The 25420-nt window shown below is 48.3% G+C and overlaps 1 protein-coding gene across 1 annotated transcript in view; it reads left to right on the top strand.

The window, feature by feature from the left end:
- Positions 1-22124: 22124 nt before the first annotated feature.
- lzts3b (leucine zipper, putative tumor suppressor family member 3b) overlaps positions 22125-25420 on the top strand; it is a gene marked incomplete at both ends in the record, with an annotated part of 14182 nt that continues 10886 nt past the window's right edge. The window contains 2 exons of the mRNA XM_084323145.1: positions 22125-22507; positions 22808-23003. Coding sequence (XP_084179271.1) covers positions 22125-22507; positions 22808-23003 — 579 coding nt within the window. The remainder of the gene's footprint in view (positions 22508-22807; positions 23004-25420) is intronic.

Here is a 25420-nt window from a genome sequence, read left to right as displayed (position 1 = left end):
GTGTGTGTGTGTGTGTGTGTGTGTGTGTGTGTGTGTGTGTGTGTGTGTGTGTGTGTGTGTGTGTGTGTGTGTGTCTGTGTGTGTGTGTGTGTGTGTGTGTGTGTGTGTGTGTGTGTGTGTGTGTGTGTGTGTGTGTGTGCCCCAGCTGTCAATTACAACACATTCTAAGTCAACATAGCTGGTTAAATAAGGGTTAAAAATAAGTGGTTTTGTTTTGAAAAGTGCTATGAATAAAGTTCAAAACAATAATAATAATAATAATAATAATAATAATAATAATAATAATAATAATAATAATAATAATAATAATAATAATAATAATAATAATAATAATAATTCAAGAAATCATACTTATAGGTGTATCGGGACTGAACAGTTTCCATATTTTTCCAATGGGTAGAGAAATGAATTGCCAAGCTTTTCAAAATCCTAAAGTGGAAAACTGGAGTTCTGTAGAAACACTGCCACCTGCTGGTGCTTTAACAGAAAGTTACTGTTGCTATGGATACTATGTTATATTATAATATTATATTATATTAGATTAGATTAGATTAGATTAGATTAGATTAGATTATATTATATTAGATTAGATTAGATTAGATTAGATTAGATTAGATTTGATTCAAATGTATTGTCATCATACAGCACAAGTACAGTACAACGAAAAGAAGTTTGGCATCCAACCAGAGTGCAAAATCTCCTGGACTCCTGTACTAAAGGGTTCCTAACACACTGGCACTAAACACAGCATGTGGAAAAGCTCCTGGACTCTTGTACTAAAGGGTTCCTAACACACTGGTACTAAACATAGCGTGGAGAAGCTCCTGGCAGCGAGAGACGACCTTTAACCTTTGATTAACATAACTTCTGATGGGGGGAATGCCAGAACACTCTGATGTCAACACGAGAGACTTTGTCGCCATGCGTCTATATTTGAAAGCTTGTGTCTATCAGGTACTGAGGGCGGTGACCATAGATATCGATAGAACACTAGATAGCTTAAGGCGGAGTCACCAGCGTCACTGAACCACCGCCATCTTGCGCAGGTCAGCCTTGAGTGAGAGTGAGTGAGCTGCACAGACAAAAATACTCATAACTCGCTGAAATATTGACGGATTTACAAACGGTTGGTTTGCTATAAACATCAAAGATGTAGTTATAAAAGCGAGTTATGAGTATTTTTGTCTGTGCAGCTCACTCACTCTCACTAAAGGCTGACCTGCGCAAGATGGCGGCGGTTCAGTGACGTCGCTCTCCATTGGCCGGCAGCGCGGGCAAGCTATCTAGTGTTCTATATATATCTATGGCGGTGACGCGCTGAGAGGAAACTCTAGGGGAAAAGCCAAGTCTAGGACAAAGGTCAGGGGTCAACCGAGGTCACAAAAGGTCAGTGTCCTGAGGGGTGGGGGGGGGGGGGTTGAGCAAGAGGACTGGTGTTTTAATTTAGTCTAGAAATGTGCAAAGGAATAACGCTTAATCAAACAATCAAACTTAATTGAATTAGATTCAATTACATTACATTACATTCAAATGTATTGTCATCATGCAGCACATGTGCAGTACAACGAAAATAAGTTTGGCTTCTAACCAGAGTGCAAATGTAACAGTAAAGTGCAATAGTAATATACAATGTACAGGTGATTAAACTGGGTATAAAATATATAAATGAGTACTACTGAGTACTAGTGTTATTCAGATGTATGTACAGAGTTGTAGTATTAATATGTACAGTGATACAGGTATAAAGACACTATGGTAGTAAGTCATACTGGCCAGCAGCATAACTAGTAAGAGTAGGTAAGGGATATGTGCAGGTATGTATCAAACTTAATAATCAATTTCCGATCAATGTGAAATATGCAGTTAGGAGCTGATGGAGCTTAAAGGACCAGACCATCAACATTCATTCTGACATAAAATAAATGAAGGCGCCCTTCTTTTTTCATAAACTTTAATCCGTTACTGAATTTTTTTTGTTAAAGTTAGAGGTTCTATGTAGGATTGTTAGTAACTGTCTAACTGCATATATAACTGTTTCCACTAGAGGGCGCTCTAGGCGGAGCCACTCATGATACCACCAGGTGGCGAGTATAAAAAGAGATGTCTCCTCCCCCTCTATCTCTCTTCCCCCACCTACCTCTCACGGAGAGGAGGACTCATGTGTTACTGCATTACCATGTGAATGAATAAACCACGCCAAAGGCTAAAGATAGAAACCATGCCTCTTGACCACATTATTGTCGCCCCATAGCCAGATTCTGTCAACAGGTTATGGGCCCAGATCACGCCGGGGCGAAATAATAAGGGTAGCAAGTTTAGCTAAAGTATAGGCTAGGTTAGCACCAGGAGTACCGCGTGGCTAGACGCTAGGCCAACAGGAGCTAAAGCTACGCCCACTATCAAAGAGCAACATGGAATCCAATACGATGATCCTGCGCGTCAAGAGGAAGCGGGGCACCGACCCCACCGACGGGCTGCTGGAGCGCAAGCGGACCCGCCCGGAGAGCAGCGCGCAGAGCCTCGGGGAGGCGGCACCGGGGGAGACGGAGCCTGCTGAGTCCAACGGAGGCGAGGGGGAGAACCCCGTCTTAGAACTCGTGGCGACCAAGGGAAGGAGCAAATGGCCCTCATTTAATGGAAAGGCAGAGGACTACGAGCTCTGGGAAGAGCGCATGTTATGATGCATGTACGGTGTGGGACTGAAGGCGACGATCTTGACAGCCCCCACGGGACCACTGACGGCGGAAGAGCAAGCCCTGGACGACCAGCGTAACGCAGACACGTACTGTGAGTTAGCGCCACTGCTCGACGACACAAGCTTGGGGCTGATATTCCGCGACACTAAAGAAAAAGCCTGGGGGTGTTGAGAGAGCATTAGATCGGGCGAGGAAGACCCCGAGTCGTGGCCCTCTACATAGCACTAACAGCCCTGAAGAAGGGGCACACCGAGACTGTGACCGAATACGTCAACAGAGCGGAGCAGATCACGACGCCATTGAGGAGTGCAGGAGAAACACCAAGCGATGGGCTAATGATGGCGATGGTGATGAGAGGACTACCGGAGCTGTACAAACCGTTCACACTCCTTGTAACACACGGTTCAGCGGACATGACGCTGGGACAGTTCAAGGCCAAGTTAAGAAACTTCGAGGCCTCAGAAGATACCCACTCAGCCGCCGCGGAGGCGGGAGAGAGGTTGCTGAAGGCCCGAGCGATGCCAACGGAAAAGACCAGACCCACGCCGGAGCTGGCATGTTGGCGATGCGCAGAGAAAGGCCATCGGAGAGGTAACTGCACAAGGACTGTCTGGTGTGGCTTCTGCAGATCCACGAGGCACGCAGACAGAGCATGCATGAAGAAACGCGACCAGGGCGCGCGATGCACGCATGGACAAGATGGCGGCAATGGTCGGCGTGAGACCACCCCGTATACAGCACTGACAGGAAAGAAGTGTAATCTAGCTAGAATGCACAAATTTGGATCAGTGTGTTATGCGTACCTGCAGGACAGAGGAAAGCTCGAGTCCAGATGTGAAAAAGGACTCTTTGTAGGGCACGACAAGGGAAGCCCCGCTTTCCTGGTTTATTATCCCGGTAAAGGGGGAGTGCAGAAACACAGGCTGGTCAAGTTTGTCACAAAGACAACATGTGAGAGCGAGACACAGACAGAGGAGCCAGAGCTGGACTCCAGAGTAAGGTGTGAAGAAACAGAGACACCTCAGCCCAGTGTACTTAGCACGGTCGTGCAGGCAGACAGTCAGCCACCCCCGGAGGGCGATGACAAGGAGCACCCGAGGGTGACGTCAAGTGCCCCAAGCAGTGGGAGGTATCCCTCAAGGGAACACAAACCCCCAAAGTACCTGACAGACTATGCCCGGAGAGGAAGTGACGAGGAGGACAGTACACTTACCACCATTGATTACTGCTACAGGGTAGTCAATGGGGTACCTCAGACCTTTAAAGAGGCCATAGTGTCCCCTGAATCAAGTAAATGGGAGAGAGCAATGGATGAGGAGATGAGGTCCCTAGAGGACAACCACACCTTTACTCTAACCAAGTTACCAGAGGGCAGACAGACAGTGGGAGGGAAATGGGTGTACTCAATCAAGGAGGGTATTGAAGGCCACGACAAGTACAAAGCGAGGTTTTGTAGCTAAAGGTTACAGTCAGAGGGAGGGGATAGACTACGGTGAAACATTCTCCCCCACAGCCAATCTGACCAGTATAAGGGTAGTGATGCAGAAAGCAGCTGAGGACAATTTGATTTTACATCAGATGGATGTGAAGACAGCCTATCTGCACACACCCATAGATAGGGAGATATATATGGAACAACCTGAAGGTTACGAAAAGAAAGGAGAGAAGCTAGTGTGTAAGTTGGAAAAATCCATTTACGGCCTGAAACAGTCTGGGCGAAATTGGAACGAGATGCTTCATACATGTCTCATTGAAGATCACTTCCTACAGAACCCAGTAGACCCCTGTGTTTACTCGAGGGAGTCAAAAGAGTCAGGAAAAGTGATCATCGTCATTTGGGTGGATGATTTGATCATCGCAGCAGACAACACTAGAAACCTAGCACAGGTGAAAGAGATGCTCTCCACCAGATTCAAAATGAAAGACCTTGGAAGGTTAAAGCATTTTCTAGGCATGGACTTTGAACAGTCTGCCAATTGTGTAAAAATATCCCAGAAGAGATATGTGGAAAAGATCCTGAAACGTTTTTGACATGCAAGAATGTAGATCAAGGGAAACACCATGTGATCAAAAATTAGACTACCAGGAGGATGCTCAGAAAGTGACAGATGTAAAAAATTACAGAGAAGCTGTGGGTAGCCACATTTATTTAACAACATGTACCCGCCCTGACCTATGTTTTGTAGTGAGTAAACTGTCACAGCATTTTGCTGACCCCACAGAGGAGCATTGGATTACAGCAGATAAACAGCTGTGTTTCAGAAAGAGCAGCGAGGGTTTAGGACTTAAAGCCTACAGTGATGCAGACTGGGCAGCTGACACCACAGATAGAAGGAGTACCACAGGATATTGTGTGAGTTTGAACACAGACAGCTCACTGGTTTCGTGGAAAACAAAGAAGCAGCCCACAGTGGCACTATCAACTTGTGAAGCCAAATATATGGCTCTAGCTATGACCATACTGGAGTGTATTTATCTAGAACAACTGCTCGAAGGGATGGATACCTATGTATATAAGAAGACTGTTGTTTACGAGGACAACCAGGGAACCATTGCGATTGCTAGAAACCCTGTGTGCCGGCAGAGATGTAAACATGTCGATATAAAATATAATTTCATCAGATCTGTCATCAGAGAAGAAAGGATGACACTCATTTATTGTCCAACGGACGACATGGTAGCAGACGCTATGACGAAACCTGCTTCCAAATTGAAATTGAAGAGATTTGCAGAGGTCATGTTTGGTAGATATTGTAGATATTGACTGCCATATTCTTTTTGATGTTTTTGGATTGTATTATTTTCTTTATAGGTAGAGGGACATCTTCCACAGGTAGGGGGACATCTTCCCCAGGTAAGGGGACATCTTCCACAGGTAGAGGGACATCTTCCCCAGGTAGAGGGACATCTTCCCCAGGTAGAGGGATGTCTTCCACAGGTAGGAGGACATCTTCCACAGGTAGAGGGACGTCTTCCCCAGGTAGAGGGACATCTTCCCCAGGTAGGGGGACGTCTTCCACAGGTAGAGGGATGTCTTCCCCAGGTAGAGGGATGTCTTCCACATGTATATGGATGTCTTCCACATGTAGAGGGATGTCTTCCACAGGTAGATGGATGTCTTCCACAGGTAGAGGGATGTCTTCCACAGGTAGAGGGATGTCTTCCACATGTATATGGATGTCTTCCACATGTAGAGGGATGTCTTCCACAGGTAGAGGGATGTCTTCCACAGGTAGAGGGATGTCTTCCACAGGTAGAGGGATGTCTTCCACAGGTAGAGGGATGTCTTCCACAGGTAGAGGGACGTCTTCCACAGGTAGAGGGATGTCTTCCACAGGTAGAGGGATGTCTTCCCCAGGTAGGGGGACATCTTCCCCAGGTAGGGGGATGTCTTCCCCAGGTAGGAGGATGTCTTCCACAGGTAGAGGGACATCTTCCCCAGGTAGGGGGACATCTTCCCCAGGTAGGGGGACATCTTCCACAGATAGGGGGACATCTGAATGAATGAATGAATGAAAACTTTATTTAACAGATTGCAGAATGGGTACAATACAGTACGGCTCAATACATACAATTGTTAAGGGGATGCAGACCTGAGAAAGACGTTTGTCTTGTTTCCATCAGGGTCCCCCATTTTCAATTCATATAGACATATATGACATACATGACATACAGATAGTCAGTACTGCTACATCTATACATTTATGACATACCAGATTTGCAAATACAGTACTTTTTGTGATACAGAAGGAGTCAAGAAAAGGGAGTATATACATTTGACGTAGAAACTGTACATTGGAGGAGGTTGGGTGGGGGGGGTTGGGTACATTGGGATATTGACAACCATACTGGGTAATTTACATTGGAGGTGGTTGGGGGGGGGGGGGGCGGGGGGCACACTGTATAAACAAGTAACACTGTACATTGAGGGGGGGGAGGAGACACTGTACAAACAAACACAATTGTACATTGAACTATTGACAAAACCATACTAGGTAAATGACTGTACATTGGAGGGGGTTGGGTTAGGATATTTACAGGGGCCAGTGTTGAATTGCAGTCTCCCGTAGGTGTCCCTTGAGAGAGGTTTTGAAAGTGGGTAGTGATCCACATTCCTTTACAGCTTTGGGTAGGGCGTTCCACATTGATGTGGCATAATTGCGAAACGTGTTTAGTCCCTTATTTGAGCCGAATCTGGGTTTAACATGATTTGTGGAGCTCCCTCTGGTGTTGTGATCGTGGTATTCACTGACCTTTGGGAAGTATTTTGACATGTACATGGGTACCTTGGTCGTGTAGTGTATCTTGTAGACCAGGCCCATTGCAAGTTGTTGTACTCTGTCGTCTACTCTAAGCCATCCTAGGTTGTCAAAGTGGGCAGGGGTGAGGTGGGTTCTAGGAGTAAGGTCAAGCAGTAGTCTGACCAGTTTGTTTTGAGATGTTTGTAATTTTGTTTTTAGCGCCTTTGAGGTGCTTTGGTACCATGAGGTGCAAGCATAGTCGTAGTACCCCTGAATGAGTGCTCCTGCCAGAGTCTTCAGGGTGTTCTTGTTTACCAGAGAGGAGATCCGGTAGAGATCCAGGTAGGGGGACATCTCATCTTCCCCAGGTAGGGGGACATCTTCCACAGGTAGGGGGACATCTTCCCCAGGTAGGGGGACATCTTCCCCAGGTAGGGGGACATCTTCCACTGATAGGGGGACATCTTCCCCAGGTAGGGGGACATCTCATCTTCCCCAGGTAGGGGGACATCTTCCCCAGGTAGGGGGACATCTTCCCCAGGTAGGGGGACATCTTCCCCAGGTATATACAATCAAAACTCTTCATACTTGTTCATTCTTCACTGTTCATGGTTTTTTTTACACACGACTGCTCAATTGCACAGCCCTGTTAAATATTCCATCCCACTGTGTTGTTACTTTTATTCTAATTAGTGTGTATATACTCTCTACCACATTATGCCAATTGTACAGCCCCTTAGCCTATTTTATAATTATATTCTATTCTATTGTGCTTCTTTTTTTATTTAGTTTATATTCCATTTGATTTTACTCTACCTTTTTATTTTATTCTACCGTAATTGCCTGTCCGTTAATGTCGCACCAAACGATCAAATCAAATTCCTTGTATGGGCAAACTACTTGGCAATAAAGACCTTCCTGTTTCTGTTTCTGATTCTAATATCTTCCCCAAGTAGTGGGGGAAGAGGATGCCCCTTTTACAAAACGTTTATAATAACAAAGTTGTAGTATGATTAAATTACCCCTGAAATGTGTTTACTTAAGCATGCTTCTTGTGTACATATTACATTAATATTCAAATAGTATATATATATATTTTTTTTTAGAGAAAATAGACATTCATGGGCGGCTGGGTGGCGCAGCGGACTAAGCGCTCGTCACCAACACGAGAGACACTGGTATTGTTCTGAAGGATCAGATTAAACCGAATATATATATTTATTTATATATATATATTTAATTGTATTTGTATATCCCCTGATATCCCCTGATATCCCTTGTATATTCCTTGTACAATATGCATTGAATATCCCTTCTAGTCTACTGAACATCCCATAATAGTCTCCATTCTACCATTGGACGAGACCTTGGTGCCAGGTCGCCATACCCCTCAGACCAAGTTCAATCGTACCGCTCAACATGTATGGACAAGTCCTAGTTCCGCGTAGGAATATGTCTACCGCACCACTAATGGTACTATTTATTCATAGTGCGTATATATATACTGCGCTATTAAAGTAGAACTTTCTTTTAGTCCAGTTCCTTACCCTCCAACAGAGTGACAGACGCAAAAGCCTCCCCGCGAACCACGTGTGGGCAGTAAGGCCAATTCGGCCCAGTATCGGCATTGAGACATCGTGTATATTAATATTTGAATAGTCATATTTGGCACTATATCGTCGAGTTGGACGTATTCTATTAAGCTAATAATAGTCTATTCATATATAGTGCCTCGTGCGGTAAGAGTTCTATAGTAATCAGCACCCCCATCGTTTCGGGCATCAGCTGGACGCTTATCCAGGGTGGTTGACCCCACGTGAAGCTGCACCCGAGGAGCTCCAGGCCAAAGAGCGAGTGGACCTGTATATTGGATTATTCTACCGACGACGGCTAGCCTTCCCCGGCTTGGATTATGCTTTGAGTACTTTGATTATTCTATGGATAAAGGCCAACACTGCGGTGTGTTGGAAATACCCCCCCCGGAGAGGACGACAGGTGAGACGGCGCTCTGCACAGTGAGGTCGCCTCACGTCTCTCCGTCGTGGACCGGAGGACGCCGGCCACAGAGGGTCCAACTGCATTCATCTGTGGATCGAGGATCGTTGGGCACCGTGTCGCACAACTGTGGACTCTCCCAAGATACCCTCGGCCAGACGTGATCCAGCCATTGACTCTCTAACCCCCCCCCCTCCAGCTGTCCTACAAGCAGTCGGAACCTTCCCCTAGTGTATCCAGCTATATAATCATTCAAGTATCATCGCTATTGTTCCCTAAATATTCCAGGTTGTATATTTGCTTCCTGCGCAATCAGAGATTGGACATTCGATATTGATCTACCTACGAATACTCATTTGCCATAAAAGTGCATACTATTTCAAATCATAAATGTAATTAAGTGATTGTTGTACATACCTTTTGCTATGTATTAAAACTCAAACTTTCGATTTGGTACATTTGTGTTGGATCCGTTTATCAGGTGGGAGTGTTCAACATATTCATACCTAGTACTGGGTGGCCAGAGTCTAAAGTACAAGAGGTAGTGGTAGTAAGTATCATATCTAACCATACAGTCAGGGAATTGTACCCCTCAGTTACAATTGGTCCTTCGAGCCGGATGGTAATCAGTGTAATATTAATATAGTGTTATTAATATTAAAATGGCCTATGATGAACACTCCACGAAACTATCCTCCTAACCAACAACGCCCGCGGCGCAAACGACAGCTCCCTCAGTACCTAGAGGCTTACGCTGTCAGTCAACAACCTAGTCTTCTACCAACAGTAAACGCGGTAAAACTAGAAAGTAAAATTATGTCTAACCCTAACGACCAGGCTACCCCGACCATGGAGGCCCCTATGGGTTCTAATGTAGCTGACCAGGCTCACGGTGGGGACCAGGGGGAACCAGACATGACTTTACACCCCGCCAATACCGAAGAAGTAGTCCCCGACGAGTCCCGGGAGGAAGACAACACTACCGAGAGAGAACTCGGCACGGAAGAAGATGAGGAGAGCACCGTGGAGATAGAGCTCCAAGACTCCGCACGGAGTACCCCAAGGGACGGCTCCCCTATACAACCGTCTTCTCCCAGCGAGGCAGAAAGGACACTACAGCAGGCATTCCTCGTCAGCCTGAAAGCCTCTACTGAACGCGATAGACTCCAGGGTGAACGCGATCGATTGCAGATACAGCAACGGAGCGAAGAAGAGCACATACGCCTGGAAATAAGACGCATTCAGATGGAAGAGAATATGGCAAGAGACCGGGCCGACGCCCAGCGCGCCGCCACCGGTGCCCAGAGAGAATCGGATCTCACCAAGCGCGAAGCCGAGCGCGACAGAGCACAAGCGCAACTAATAGAACAGCTGATCAGAAGGACAACACCCCCTCCCTCCACCAGAGGCTCCAGGAACTCGTCTAGACATCACTCCAGGGCGGCATCCCCTAGCCGAGTAAGCGACCCTGAACTTGACCAACAGACGAGGTCTATACCCCCCGCAGACCCCCTTCCCCAACCGGTCCAAGCGAGACCCAGCCACCGGGAAGGAGCAGCATACACTGCGGAGAGGCTAAATCAGAGACTACAAGCCCTGGATGACCTAACGGAAGACGAAGAGGAAGAGGAGGAGAACCACGCCCGACGACAGCACAGTACTCTACCGGACCAGGAGGTCCAGTACAGCCCAGGCTATACCCCCGCGGAGCTGCGCTACAGACCCCCGACGCTATTCACGGGTGAGCACGACGCACGACCCGCACCGAGGAACAGCACCTGGACCAGCGGGCCATGGTACACAGCCGGTACCAGCCCACGCCAAGGAGCAGGAGGAGACTCGCCTAGGAGGCCTCTCCCCCAACGCTCGCCGATGTATCAACAATCCGCATCATACATTGGCACACCTATGGTACCAGACTTCACCCAGGAGAACCGGGCCCAGTATACGGAGCTCCGCATGTGTCTGGAGACAATGTTGGTGGATGTCATTGATGAACGCCATAAATACGCGATACTACTGAAGCATTTAAAGGTACCCCGCGTGCACAACATAGCGCTCGCCTACGCCACTTCCACGACCCCATACACCGCAGCGCTGGTAGCGTTGGACCAGAGATATGGACGTATATGGGATTACGTGATCCAGGAGATCAGGCACATCGACCGCCTACCCCCAGCAACAGACAATCGAGCACTGGACGACCTGTCCATCAGAGTGCAGTCCCTGGTAGGGATGCTGGGAGCGCAGAGGGAAAAGGGTAGGCATGAACTATACGCCAACTCAAATGTAGAGAGGATCTTGGAGAAGCTACCGCCCGCCCGACAGGAGCGCTTTAGGCGGCAGAGAGACCACCGAGACCCTAATGGCCCCGAACCGAACCTCCTCGATCTAGCCGACTTCCTGGCGAGAGAAGTCAGCAGTTTACGGCTAGATACATTCGGACGGAGCACCCCTGGCTCCAGAGAAGGAACCAGGAGACTAAATGATGGAAGAAGATCGGTGACTGTCATGCACCAATCGGAGTCAGTGCCAAGCAGTAGGAGCCACAGTACATACCCCGTAGCCAAGCTGATGGAGAAATATGTACATCTACGCAAGCTACCGATCCCACTCATAGACGGTGCTACCCCGACACTGTTGATAGGCTCCGACCATGCAGACCTCATTGTCCCGATAGACCGGGTTCATACCGGACCCAGAGGCTGTCCTGCAGCAGTCGAGACCCGCCTAGGATGGACTCTCCAAGGCCCACTCGCCAAATCTCTCAACCGAACCACAGCCACTAGCTGTCTCCACTCCCGAGTCACAGAGGGAGACACCGCACTCCTGCAGCATGTAGAGAGGCTATGGACCTTAGAACAAATGCCCTTTAAGAACGAAAAGAAAGACATTCGCTCTAAAGACGACATCTACGCCATTAACCTCCTCGAGACGGGAACAAAGAGAGTCCCAGTCAGCGGCGTGTTGAGATACGCCACGCCACTCCTGCGGCGGGAAGGGATGCCTACCTTTCACGCAAAGAAAGACGCCACAGAGCGGTACCTACTAAACACAGAGCGGCGCTTAGCCAAGGACCCCGCCCAAGAAAGTGTATACCGCGCTGAGATTGAGAAGCTCATCACAGCGGGACACGTCACAAAGATTGACATTAAAGAGGCCGACCAGACGACTGAATCGTGGTACGTGCCCCACCACAAGGTTCATCACAACGGCAAAGACCGCATCGTGTTTAACTGCAGCTACCAGATCGGATCCCAAAATCTGAATAAAGAGCTATTGCCCGGTCCTACACTCGGCCCCTCCCTACTAGGCGTACTACTCCGCTTCCGCCAGGACAAGGTGGCTATCAGCGGGGATATCAAAGGGATGTTCCTGCAGGTGAGATTAGTAGAGGAGGACAAGCCCCTGTTGCGGTTCCTATGGAGAGAGAGACCAGGAGATGAGCACCCAGCCATCTACCAATGGGAAGTCCTCCCTTTCGGAACTACATGCAGCCCATGCTGTGCTACATTCGCACTACAGAGACATGTCGCAGAGGACCCAGCAGCGGACGAAGAGGTCCGACACAGTGTGAAGAACAGCTTCTACGTAGATAACTGTCTACAAAGCGTTTCGACCCAGGAAGAAGCCGAGGCTCTCCTACTTAAACTCCGCGCCTCTCTGATCAAAGGCGGCTTTGATCTCAGGCAGTGGGCCAGCAGCGATCCGCACGTACTGCGCAGCCTCTCCTCCGAGGACAAGGCAGCGAGCAGCGAGACCTGGATGGCCACAATCCCAGGAGAAGCCCAAGAGATGACACTAGGACTAGTGTGGCGCTTCAAAACAGATTCGCTCCACTATAGACACAAACCCCTGACCACGGAGCAGGGAAGGTCGACGGCAATACCGACCACCAGACGGAGTGTGTACAGAACACTCGCCCGACAATATGACCCGTTAGGATGTATACTACCGTACACCACCAGGGCAAAGATGATTGTACGAGCATTGTGGGACAAGGACCAGGGCTGGGACGACCCCATTCCCGCACACCTTGCATCCACCTGGAGAGAGTGGGAGATGGAACTCCACTCACTCCCAGGCGTTAATATACGCCGAAGCTACTTCCCACCCACGGTGAGGCCAGAGACATGTAAAATGGATATACACGTCTTCAGTGACGCCTCCGAGGTCGCCTACGGATCAGTAGCCTACTTGCGGGCCCAAGAAGAGGGGGGAGAGATCTACACAGCATTCATCCTCACCCGCTCGAGAATAGCCCCACGCAAGCAACAGTCTATCCCACGTCTAGAGCTCTGCGCAGCCCTCGCAGGAGCGCAGCTAGCCACGCTCATCCAACGTGAGCTCACCATTCCGGTGCATAGAACAATCCTGTGGTCAGATTCCACGACCGTACTCGCCTGGATCAAATCGGATTCATGCAAATACAAAGTCTTCGTGGGAGTCAGAGTCACTGAGATTCAAGAGTTAACCGGAGAGTTAACCGGAGAAGCAAACTGGCGCTATGTTGATACAAAACACAACCCAGCTGACGTCATCACCCGGGGAATGTCCCTAGATGACTTAACCCGTCGTAACATCTACAGTGACGGACCAGCATTCCTCAAGCTCCCGGAAGGAGATTGGCCCACGCCCACCCCGAGGGAAGCAAGTGACGAGGAGGCTGAGAATAAGAAACCTATGTTCTGTGGATTGAGCACTGTTGTCTCCGCAGACCCCAACATAGACGATTGCATTACCATAGAGAGTGCGCAGCAACGGACATTCCTGCGGCACCACCCAGAGATTCAGTCCCCCGCTGATATGTCAGCAGCTGACTACGAGGAAGCAGAACTGCTTCTACTGCAACGAGCCCAGAGAGACTCGTTCCCCGATGAACTAGACTGTCTACAGGGAGGAAAGCCCGTCCCATCAGACAGCAGATTGATTCATCTGGCCCCCGAGAGTGACACACATACCCTCATCAGAGTGGGTGGTCGCCTGCGGAGAGCCCCCAATTTACCGGATGACATTAAGTACCCGATCGTATTGAACAGCCGACACAAGGTCACAGAGCTGATTATAAAGAAATACGACGAGGATGTACACCACGCAGGAGCAGAGAGAGTCTTCGCGGAGATCAGACGTCGTTACTGGATACTTCAAGGAAGAGAGGCGGTGCGACGCTTCCAGCGAACCTGTCTAGACTGCCGAAAGTGGCGCGCGCAGCCCAGCATACCACGGATGGCTGACCTACCTCCATGTCGCCTCCGACTCGGCGACAAGCCATTCCACTCAACAGGCATGGACTGTTTTGGCCCGCTGCACATAAAGAAAGGAAGAGGCACCAAGAAGCGGTGGGGTATTGTATTCAAATGCATGACCACCAGAGCGATACATATCGAGCTCCTTCCGACCATGAGCACAGACTCATTCTTTATGGCCTTCCGAAGATTCACATCACGGAAAGGAAAACCGTCTACATTATTGTCCGATCACGGGACAAACTTCAAAGGCGGAGAAAGAGAGCTGAGGGAGAGCTTCCAAGCTATGGGCCCAGAACTTAAGACCCACCTCGCTCCAGCCCAGATTGACTTCCAATTCAACCCCCCAAACGCACCCCACTTCGGTGGAACTTGGGAACGAGAAGTACGTTCTATAAAGACAGCCCTGTACGCAGTACTTGGGGCCCAGACTGTGGCGGAAGAAGTCCTAATGACAGTCCTCACGGAGATTGAGGGAGTATTGAACTCAAAGCCCCTCGGTTACATCTCCAGTGATGTAGCAGATGTCGACCCAGTCACCCCCAACACCCTCCTGATGGGGCGGCTAGATCCCGCGTTACCCCAGACAATGTACCGGCCTGAAGAAGCGAACGGCCGACGAATGTGGAGGTACAGCCAAGTATTAGCCGACAAGTTTTGGAGCAGTTTCCTACTGCACTACCTACCGTCTCTACAGACCCGCCAGAAGTGGGTAAAAGAGAGAGACAATTTGACGGAAGGAACAGTCGTCATGATTATTGACCAGTCACTACCCAGAGCTATGTGGCCGGCTGGCCGCGTAAGCAAAGTGATCACCGGTGCCGATGGCAAGGTCCGAGCAGCTGAAGTACTCGTCCAGGGGCGCACTTACACCCGTCCTGTGGCGAGGCTCATAGAACTGCCCCGACTCCCAGACACAATCGATGATGACCATGACCCTATGACTTTGTGAGTTGACTGAGCCTTACAGCGAACCCTTGAGTGGTAGACAGTGCGGTTAATCTGTCTCTGCTTAACTAATTAGGTTGGGACCAATTAGGGGGCGGCTGTTCTGAAGGATCAGATTAAACCGAATATATATATTTATTTATATATATATATTTAATTGTATTTGTATATCCCCTGATATCCCCTGATATCCCTTGTATATTCCTTGTACAATATGCATTGAATATCCCTTCTAGTCTACTGAACATCCCATAATAGTCTCCATTCTACCATTGGACGAGACCTTGGTGCCAGGTCGCCATACCCCTCAGACCAAGTTCAATCGTACCGCTCAACATGTATGGACAAGTCCTAGTTCCGCGTAGGAATATGTCTACCGCACCACTAATGGTACTATTTATTCATAGTGCGTATATATACTGCGCTATTAAAGTAGAACTTTCTTTTAGTCCAGTTCCTTACCCTCCAACAGAGTGACAGACGCAAAAGCCTCCCCGCGAACCACGTGTGGGCAGTAAGGCCAATTCGGCCCAGTATCGGCATTGAGACATCGTGTATATTAATATTTGAATAGTCATATTTGGCACTATATCGTCGAGTTGGACGTATTCTATTAAGCTAATAATAGTCTATTCATATATAGTGCCTCGTGCGGTAAGAGTTCTATAGTAATCAGCACCCCCATCGTTTCGGGCATCAGCTGGACGCTTATCCAGGGTGGTTGACCCCACGTGAAGCTGCACCCGAGGAGCTCCAGGCCAAAGAGCGAGTGGACCTGTATATTGGATTATTCTACCGACGACGGCTAGCCTTCCCCGGCTTGGATTATGCTTTGAGTACTTTGATTATTCTATGGATAAAGGCCAACACTGCGGTGTGTTGGAAATACCCCCCCCGGAGAGGACGACAGGTGAGACGGCGCTCTGCACAGTGAGGTCGCCTCACGTCTCTCCGTCGTGGACCGGAGGACGCCGGCCACAGAGGGTCCAACTGCATTCATCTGTGGATCGAGGATCGTTGGGCACCGTGTCGCACAACTGTGGACTCTCCCAAGATACCCTCGGCCAGACGGGATCCAGCCAGTGACTCTCTAACCCCCCCCCCCCCCTCCAGCTGTCCTACAAGCAGTCGGAACCTTCCCCTAGTGTATCCAGCTATATAATCATTCAAGTATCATCGCTATTGTTCCCTAAATATTCCAGGTTGTATATTTGCTTCCTGCGCAATCAGAGATTGGACATTCGATATTGATCTACCTACGAATACTCATTTGCCATAAAAGTGCATACTATTTCAAATCATAAATGTAATTAAGTGATCGTTGTACATACCTTTTGCTATGTATTAAAACTCAAACTTTCGATTTGGTACATTTGTGTTGGATCCGTTTATCAGGTGGGAGTGTTCAACATATTCATACCTAGTACTGGGTGGCCAGAGTCTAAAGTACAAGAGGTAGTGGTAGTAAGTATCATATCTAACCATACAGTCAGGGAATTGTACCCCTCAGTTACAGGTATCGAATCCGGCTGTCGGCGTTTACTGGCTCCATTGGCAGAGTCAGCGGGAGGGAAGCCGGTGGGTGGTAATCTGATCGTTGTAAACAGCGACTCCTACAGGTCGGTCAGGGCGCCTGCACAGCGAGGGAGGGAGATGGCGAGGGTAGTGTGATCCTCCCACACGTTACACCTCACCAATGAGAGTCTGCGCTGGCAGGTGAAAAGAGGCTGCTGGCTGTCTCCTATGTCTCGGAGGAAGCATCTGATAGACTTCAGGGCTCCCTAGACCGACCAGTGGGGGGCACATGCGAGCAACGACCAGGAAGGGGAGGGGGGAATTGGCATAACGACTAAAAATTGGGATGGGAGAAAAACACAGAAAAACAGGAGGAGAAAAAGTGGACAAAAAAAAGAAGAAAATAGACATTCATGAAATGTTCTTACACACAAATTGTTCTTAAATACATCCATCAAGCTTGTCTCATAAAGGACGTAGAGCCTACCTAACCTAACCCTACCTAACCCCTGCATGTAGACACCAGTGGGCTAACAGTGATGTGTTTGCAGGCCTGGGTGAGTGCCAGTTACAAGAGGTGCCCACTAGAGCACCAGCATGTCAGCAGGTTTATCCAATCAGGTGCATTCCACGTGGGAACAGGAAGTAGGGAGGGGCTACATCCAACATGTAAACAACAACATACATTTTTTCACCCATATAACTCTATGACTTTCCCTGAATTTCCACAAGGGGATCAATTAAGGAATATCTTATCTTATTTTATGTACAAAAATGCTGTATATAGCGTGTATATATATTCACGTCTGTCTGTACCTACCTGCATATAATCCTTTTTACATATATGTAGAGTCTAGACATTATATCTAATAATAATAATAATAATTCATTTAATTTATATATCGCTTCTCAGTAACCCGAAGTCGCTGACAGTAGTCGGGAGCAAGAGTACAAACAAAGAAACGAAAGCAAAGAAACAAAAACAAAGAAACAACAAAGAAACAAAAACAAAAGGAACTTGAGACCATGGGGGGAACAGGGGAGACAGCATGAAAGCACAAAAAAGACTGGAGACAGACATCAATCAGGTTGGAGGGGAGGGGGGGGGTTTAAGGGTGGGGGGGGTTGAAGGCAAGGGAGAACAGGTGGGTTTTGAGGCGAGCTTTGAAGGTGGAGAGTGTGGGGGAGTCTCTGATGGACTGAGGGAGGGAGTTCCAGAGTCGGGGTGCAGTACGAGAGAAGGCTCGATCTCCGAAGTTTTTAAGCTTGGATGTCGGGACAGTGAGGGAGGCAGTGGAGGAGGACCGGAGGGAACGGGTGGGGCGGTAGGGAAGAAGGAGATCAGTCAGGTAGGGGGGGGCCAGGCTGTGGAGGGCTTTGAAGGTGAGGAGTAGTGTTTTAAAGTTAATGCAGTGTTTGATCGGGAGCCTGTGGAGGGAGTGGAGGACAGGAGTGATGTGTTCGCGGGACCGGGTGTTAGTTATATCTAGTTATGCTGCTGGCCAGTATGAATTACTACCATAGTGTCTTTATACTTGAATCAATGTACAGAATACTACAACTCTGTACATACATCTGATTAGCACTATTACTCAGTAGTACTAATTTATATATTTTACACCCAGTATAATCACCTGTACATTGTATATTACTATTGCACTTTACTGTTACATTTGCACTCTGGTTGGATGCCAAACTTCGTTGTACTGTACGTGTGCTGTATGATGACAATACATTTGAATCTAATCTAATCTAATTTTGGACCCGCCAAAAATGTGTAAATGTTAAATTCACAAATCAATCACATATTTGGGGGGAAAAAAGCTATAGGGCGACAGTGGCTCAAGAGGTAGAGCAGTCGTCTGGCAATCCGGAGGTTCCCGGTTCAATTCCCGCTCCTCTCGGGCAGCGTGTCGATGTGTCCTTGAGCAAGACACTTAACCCCTAATTGCTCCCGATGAGCAGGTTGGCACCTTGCATGGTTGCCTCCGCCGTCGGTGTGTGAATGTGTGAGTGAATGGGTAAAATGTGAGGAACAAATTGTAAAGTGCTTTGGATAAAAGCGCTATAGAAAAAAGCAGCCAATTATCCATTTAATGGGGGGGGGGGGGGCGTCTTGACCTGGTTTACCTACATAAGGTGAATTGAAAATGAGAACTATGAATTGAAAATGGGGGACCCTGATGTAAACAAGACAAACGTCTTTCTCTGGTCTGCATCCCCTTAACAATTGTGTGTATTGAGCCGTACTATATTGTACCCATTCTGCAATCTGTTAAATAAAGTTTTCATCCATTCATAGAATCCCATTATCTGGTATCTAGTAGTAGGTCTACACTTCATCCATTCATCCATGTTAGACCCAGAGCCTTCTAAAAAAGATTATATCATTATAAGGCTCTGGTTAGACCTTAGTACCCAAATCGTGTGGTTAGTACCCAAATCGTGTGGTCAAAAGGGGCGGGGCCAGAGGTGGGCGTGTGTGTGTGCGCGTGTGTCTCAGCTGATGACGCGTCTACACCGACTCCATAGCATCGTCTTTCAGCCTCCGACGCCGACTGCGCGGGGACCAGAGACAAGCGTCTCCAAATATTATCTCATAGAGCCCTGATAACACCGCAGATATAATCCAGGGACACTGACGTCTGCTGCACATTTCGATTATATCCGTGTTTATTTGAGTCTGTCATCCTACTGCTAACAGTGAGTATATCCTGTGGCTGGTGATGTGTAGGTGTATAGGCTACGGTCAGGCTGATGCTGTCGGTAATATATTTTTATTTGTATGCAGACATCTCTATTCGGGCATAACATTTAACACTAGTCATTATTTGGAAGCGCGGTTGGTTCAGGGTTTGTCGCGGATGCTGTTGAGGGGGAGAGAGAGGAGAGAGAGAGGGAGAGAGAGAGGGAGAGAGGATGAGTCGTGAGGGACAGAGGGAGGGAGGGGGTGGATGCAGAACGGCAGATAGTGTATTTTTACCTCTACTACAGTAATACTATTACTATTACTACTACTACTGTTGGTGATGGTGACAGGTCTCAGGTCTGCTACTACTGTTGATGATGGTGCCAGGTCTACTAGTACTGTTTCTCTCTGTCTCTCTCTCTCTCCCTCTGTATCTCTCTCTGTCTCGCTCCCCCTCTCTCTCTTCTCTCTCTCTCTCTCCATATCTCTCTCTCCTCTGTCTCTCCCCATCTCTCTCTCCATATCCCTCTCTCTCCCTATCTCTCTCGCTCTCCATATCTCTCCTCTCTATGTCTCTCTCTCCTCTATCTCTCTCTCTCTGTGTCCTCTATCTCTCTGTCTCTTTATCGATTTCCCTATCTCTCTGTCTCTCCCTCTGTCTCTCTGTCTCTCTCCCTCTGTGTCTCTATCTGTCTCCCTCTCTCCCTCTGTCTCCCTGTCTCTCTCTCTGTGTCCCTATGTATCTCTCTCGCTCTCTCTCTCCTCTCTCTCTGTCTCTATCTCTCTATCTCCCCCTCTCTGTATCTCCCTTTGTCTCCCTCTCTCTCTATGTCTCTCTATCTGTGTATCTCTCCCCATGTCTCTCTGTCTCTCCTCTCTCTATCTACCTCTCTCCTCTTTCTCTATCTACATTTGATGAATCTCTATCCATATCCCCCTCTGTCTCTCTCTGTCTCTCTCTCTCCCTCTGTCTCTCTCTATCTCTCTTTATCTCTATATATATATCTATCTCCCCTCTCTATGTGTCTCCCTGTCTCTCTGTGTCTCCCTCTCTATGAGTCTCTCTCACTCTCTGTCCCTCTATATCTCTCTCTGTCTCTCTGGCCAAATCTCCCTCGGGATTATTAAAGGATTTCTATTCTATTCTCTCTCTCTGTCTCTCTCTCTCCCTATCTCACTCTCCATATCTCTTTCTCTCCTCTCTGTCTCTCCCTATCTCTCTGTCTCTCCCTATCTGTCTCTCCATATCCCCCTCTCTCCCTATATCTCTCACTCTCTCCATATCTCTCTCCTCTCTGTCTCTCTCTCTCTATCTCTCTTTCTATATCTACCTCTCTATCTACATTTGATGAATCTCTCTCTATCTCTCTTTATCAATTTCCCTCTCTCTGTTTCTCTATTTATCATTTTATCTCCCTCTCTCTCTCTGTTTGTCTCATTTTCTCTCTCTCTGTCCTATATCTCTCTCCATATGCTCCTCTCTCTCTCTCCCTATATCTCTCGCTCTCTCCATATCTCTCTCCGTCCCTTTCTCTCTTTATCCATCTCTCTCTCTCGTTATCCATCTCTCTCTCTCTCTCTCTCTCTCTCTCTCTCTCTCTCTCTCTCTCATAGGTCTGAACTTGAGTTGTAGAAAAACTTGTTACTGTAGTAACCATTTTCGAGATTGCCAAATGATTGATGGAGCTAGAGCCTCGGGAGTCGGGGGTGGTATTCGAAAAAAATTAAAGTATGCCATGTACTTTAGCCTCACGCCTCACATATCGGCATGTGACTCGCACGGATTTTGTCGCCTGAAACAGCAATCGACAGGCAACAAATAGGGCTTTAATTCGATATATATATTGTATTAAGTAAAAAATATGCACACCGAGCCGCTAGAGGTCGCCAACGTGGCGTGTCGCGCCGGTGGGCAAATCGTCCTTAAAACGTCCCGGGGCCGGGTCGGTGCCAGTTAAGAGGTTAACCTTCTGTAGTGTGGTAGTGAAAGTTAAGTTAAAGGTTAAACGGCTACGGTGAAGAGGTACGTTTTTAGCTTACTTTTGAAAAATGCCGCCAAATACTGTTATACCATCCAAACGAACAAGTATTTGTGATGTGATATTTTAACCAATGTGTTTCTTCTCTTTGTGTGATTATATAACAATGTTGTAGGGCTGGGCGATTAATCGATTTTATCGATTCATTCGAATTCATGATTTAGGACGATTTTGAAAAATGAAAATCGATTTTCAAAAAAAAAAGAATAATAATAATAATTCAAGAGTCACCTTTTATTTGACAAAAAGTGATGTTTGGTGAAAGTTAGATTTGCACTTTATTAATCCCAATAGGGACATTCAATGTTGTGTAACATCTCCCTGTCTTCTCTCTTCCTCTCTAGTGCCCCCACTATGAAGGTCCACTACGCTACTACCTGGTGCCCCTGTGACATGCCCCACGCACATCTGACCTCTGACCTTTTGAAGCCCCGATCCGAAATACCCTTGACTGTATCGAGCACAGTGTGTGTCTGAAAGGCAGGACTTCCTGATGGAGAATCTTTCAAGATATACTTCCATTTTTCTCCCCTGTTTACGGGCGTCACACGTAAACAAACAACAACAACAACAACAAAGAAACTTTTAGTTTAGTCACTCACTTTCAGCTCATCGCACGCTCAACCAATCGATCAACCAATCAATCAATCAATTTGAGAGCGGGAGAAAAATGACTTCAGTTCACTAAATCAATAGGTAAATAACATCTGGAGCGTCGTCACGACGACCGGGGCTCGGGCCCGTGACCCCCAGCGATGGGCAGCGTCGGCAGCGGCGTGGCGGGCGAACAGGAGTTCGCCATGAAGTCCGTGGGCACGAGGACCACCCTGCCGCGGGCCCCTTCCCTCTCCCGCCGTTGCCCCGGCGACCGGAGCCTCAGCGGCGAGCGGCTGCCCCGCCCTCCCCCAGCCGCCACGGTGTCGGACGGCACGGCGTCCAGCGACGAGCGGGGGAGTGTCAGCGTCGGCACCGGGACGGAGTGCACCATCAACACCGAGTGCACCGCCACGGCCGCGCCGTCCTGCAACAACCTGGGGGACGGCGGGGGGACGGGCGGCGCGGCCAGCAGGCGGGACAGGGAGCGGCAGAGGGAGAGGGGCAGGGACCGGGACAGAGACCGAGACTGGGACCGGGAGAGGCTGGAGAGGGAGAGGGAGAGGGAGAGGAACCGAGAGAGGGAGAGGGAACGGGTGGAGAGGGAGAGGCTGGAGAGAGAGAGGGAGCGAGAGAGGGAGAGGGCGCGCGAGAGGGAGAGGGAGAGGATCGAACGTGAGAAGATCGAGAGGGAGAGAGAGAGGGAACGAGAGAGGGAGAGGGAACGAGAGAGGGAGAGGCTGGAAAACGAGAGGTCGGAGAGAGAGAGGGAGAGAGAGAGGGAGCTCCAGGGAGGCGGAGCAAGTCTGGATGCTTGTGGGAACGCCGTGGGTCTTGGGGCCAGCGAGAAGAGCGGCGGTGGTCAACACCAGCACAGGGAGACAGGAGCCAGGGGCGACTGTGAGAGCAACCCTCCAGGACACAACCCTACAGGACACACCCCTCCTGGACACACCCCTCCAGGACACACCCCTCCAGGACACGCCCCTCCAGGACACAATCCTCCCAAGATCCTGCCCGTGTCTGGGAAGCTGGAGCAGGTGAGTCCCCTGTTTGACAGTCCAGATAAAATACACACAGACCTTGAGATAGAAGGGGGTCAAATTTTTTTTTTTATAATAATAATAATAATAATAATAATAATAATAATAATAATAATAATAATAATAATAATAATAATAATAATAATAATAATAATAATAATAATAATAATAATAATAATAATACATTTAATTTATATAGCACACTTTAAACTCAAACGAGATCTCAAGATGCTCCACAGCAAAAGAGAAGATATAAGGTCAGGGCCTGCCATTTAGCTGCAGGGAGTTTCTACTCATCCAGTGGCGGATGTCTTCAGTTTCAGTTTCAGTTTAAACTTTATTTGAACAGGGACAGCACACATTAATGAACATACATGTAAATGTGTGAGACAGTGTTAGCCATAGCTAATTTTCGACTGTTGTCCCTGGGCCTGGTGTTAAAAAGCCACTAAAAAATAAAGCATAACATATATGGCATACAGGTCATTAAGAACAGGTTAAAAACACATCATGCAAAATATTTACATCAGACATGTACAGACAATGTACAAACAAACAATAATTCTACATATTAGGTACAGGCAAGCATATGGGGTTAGAGTTCTGCAGGGCTGTTATGTTCACATGTGTAGTTATTTCTTAACCATGTTTTGAAAGTGTGTTTGAATGATCAAGGCATCTGGTAGCCCGAGTGAGAGCCAGGTGTGAGTCAGGGGAGGTTTGGAGGTAGATTTGGGTATCATCAGCACATGAGTCTAATGTGATGTCATGGCTTTGCAGTATGTTACCAAGGGGGAGCATGTAAGAGCAGGCTCCCCAGGACTGACCCCTGGGGGACGCCGGAGGTGTCGACACAGAGTGCGATGGTCCACCGCGTCAAAAGCGGCACTTAAGTCAAGCAGGATCAGTAAGCTGGGGGAAACCGGAGTCAGCCGCCATGAGTAGGTTGTCTCTGTGCTGGACTCTCTAGCGGTGGTGGCGGAAAGGAGGAGCCTTGCTAAGCTCCATGCCATCAGGGACAACCCCTCACCCCACCCACTATACACAGACTTGGCTGACAGGAGGAGCAGGGTCAGTCCTAGACTAAGGCCATGTCCACACTAAAACGATTTTGGTCGTTTTAGGCAAAGTATTTGATCGTTTGCATCGTTCTGCCACACGGAACTGCGTTCTGGCTGCCTGAAGACGGTACTTTCTTTATTTTATTTTTTATTGATCTTTTTCCCCTTCCTTTTTCCTCCGATTTTCTCCCATCCCAATGTTAGTCATTATGCCAATTCCCAATCCCCTTCCTGGTCGCTGCGCACTTACCCCCCACAGTCGGTCTGGGAGAGTGGAGGCTATCACGTGCTTCCTCCGACACACGTCTAGGCAATCAACCGCTTCTTTTCACCTGGCAGCGCGGACTCTCACTGAGAGGGTGTAACGCGTGGAAGGATCACACTACCCCCCTTAGATCCTATCCGCGCTGAGCAGGCGCCCCGACCGAACTGTAGGAGTCGTTGTTTACAACGACCCGGACCCACCCTTCCAGCTTTCCCACCCTCTAATACAGCCAATTGTATTAGTGTGAACGGCCAGCCAAGCTGGTGACAACGCCGGGAGCTGGATTCGAATCCAGCGTCTCCGGCGTTGGTGACAAACGCAATCTCCGCTACGCCACCTGACCGCCCCGAAGACGGTACTTTTTGATACCAGGTCCCAGAGTGCGCAATTCTGAAGACGCCCCCCGTTGCGCCACCATCTTTACAAGCGATACGCGTCTTCTCCTGAACCGATGACGCACACATGACACACATGCATGCTCACACAGGCGCTGTGCTCTCTCTGTCTGAAGCGGAGCGGGGCTCTGCTGTGCTTACATTTATTACACTGATGCAATACACGATACTAACTAGAGATTAGCGTCACATTTTTCTGAAAACCCAAGCACATATTGTTCCATAGCATACGCCTTCAGTTGATCATGACAAATCCTCTCTTACCTTGACGATTAAAAAGCCTCCATAATTTTGTAAATAAAGCTGTAGCCACTAGCCAGCCCGCTAGCATTGTTTGAGCCGTGGTCTCTCTCTCTCTCTCTCTCTCTCTCTCTCTCTCTCTCTCTCTCTCTCTCTCTCTCTCTCTCTCTCTCTCTCTCTCTCTCTCTCTCTCTCTCCCCACTCCCGAAGTATGTTGCGCCGTGTCACGTGTGTCTCTGGAAAAGTAGGTCAGCACAAAACCGGACGGCACAACAACACTAGTGTTGTCCTTCTCTTCTTCTGTTTTTATTGGCGGTAGGTAGGCGCAGGTAGGTGCAAACTGCGCATGCTCCATTCTTCTTCTCTGCTTTTGGTGTTTTTTTGCGACAGCGTTTCAGCGGTTCAGTGTTCTCTAGGACGCACTCGTTTTTTTTAAACGATTTTGTGTTTACG

This window comes from Notolepis coatsorum (genome assembly GCF_963971535.1).
Source record: "Notolepis coatsorum genome assembly, chromosome: 10".
In the NCBI taxonomy this organism is placed as follows: Eukaryota; Metazoa; Chordata; class Actinopteri; order Aulopiformes; family Paralepididae; genus Notolepis; species Notolepis coatsorum.
The sequence above is the reverse complement of the archived record's forward strand: the minus strand, read 5'-3'. Positions and strand labels throughout refer to the sequence as shown.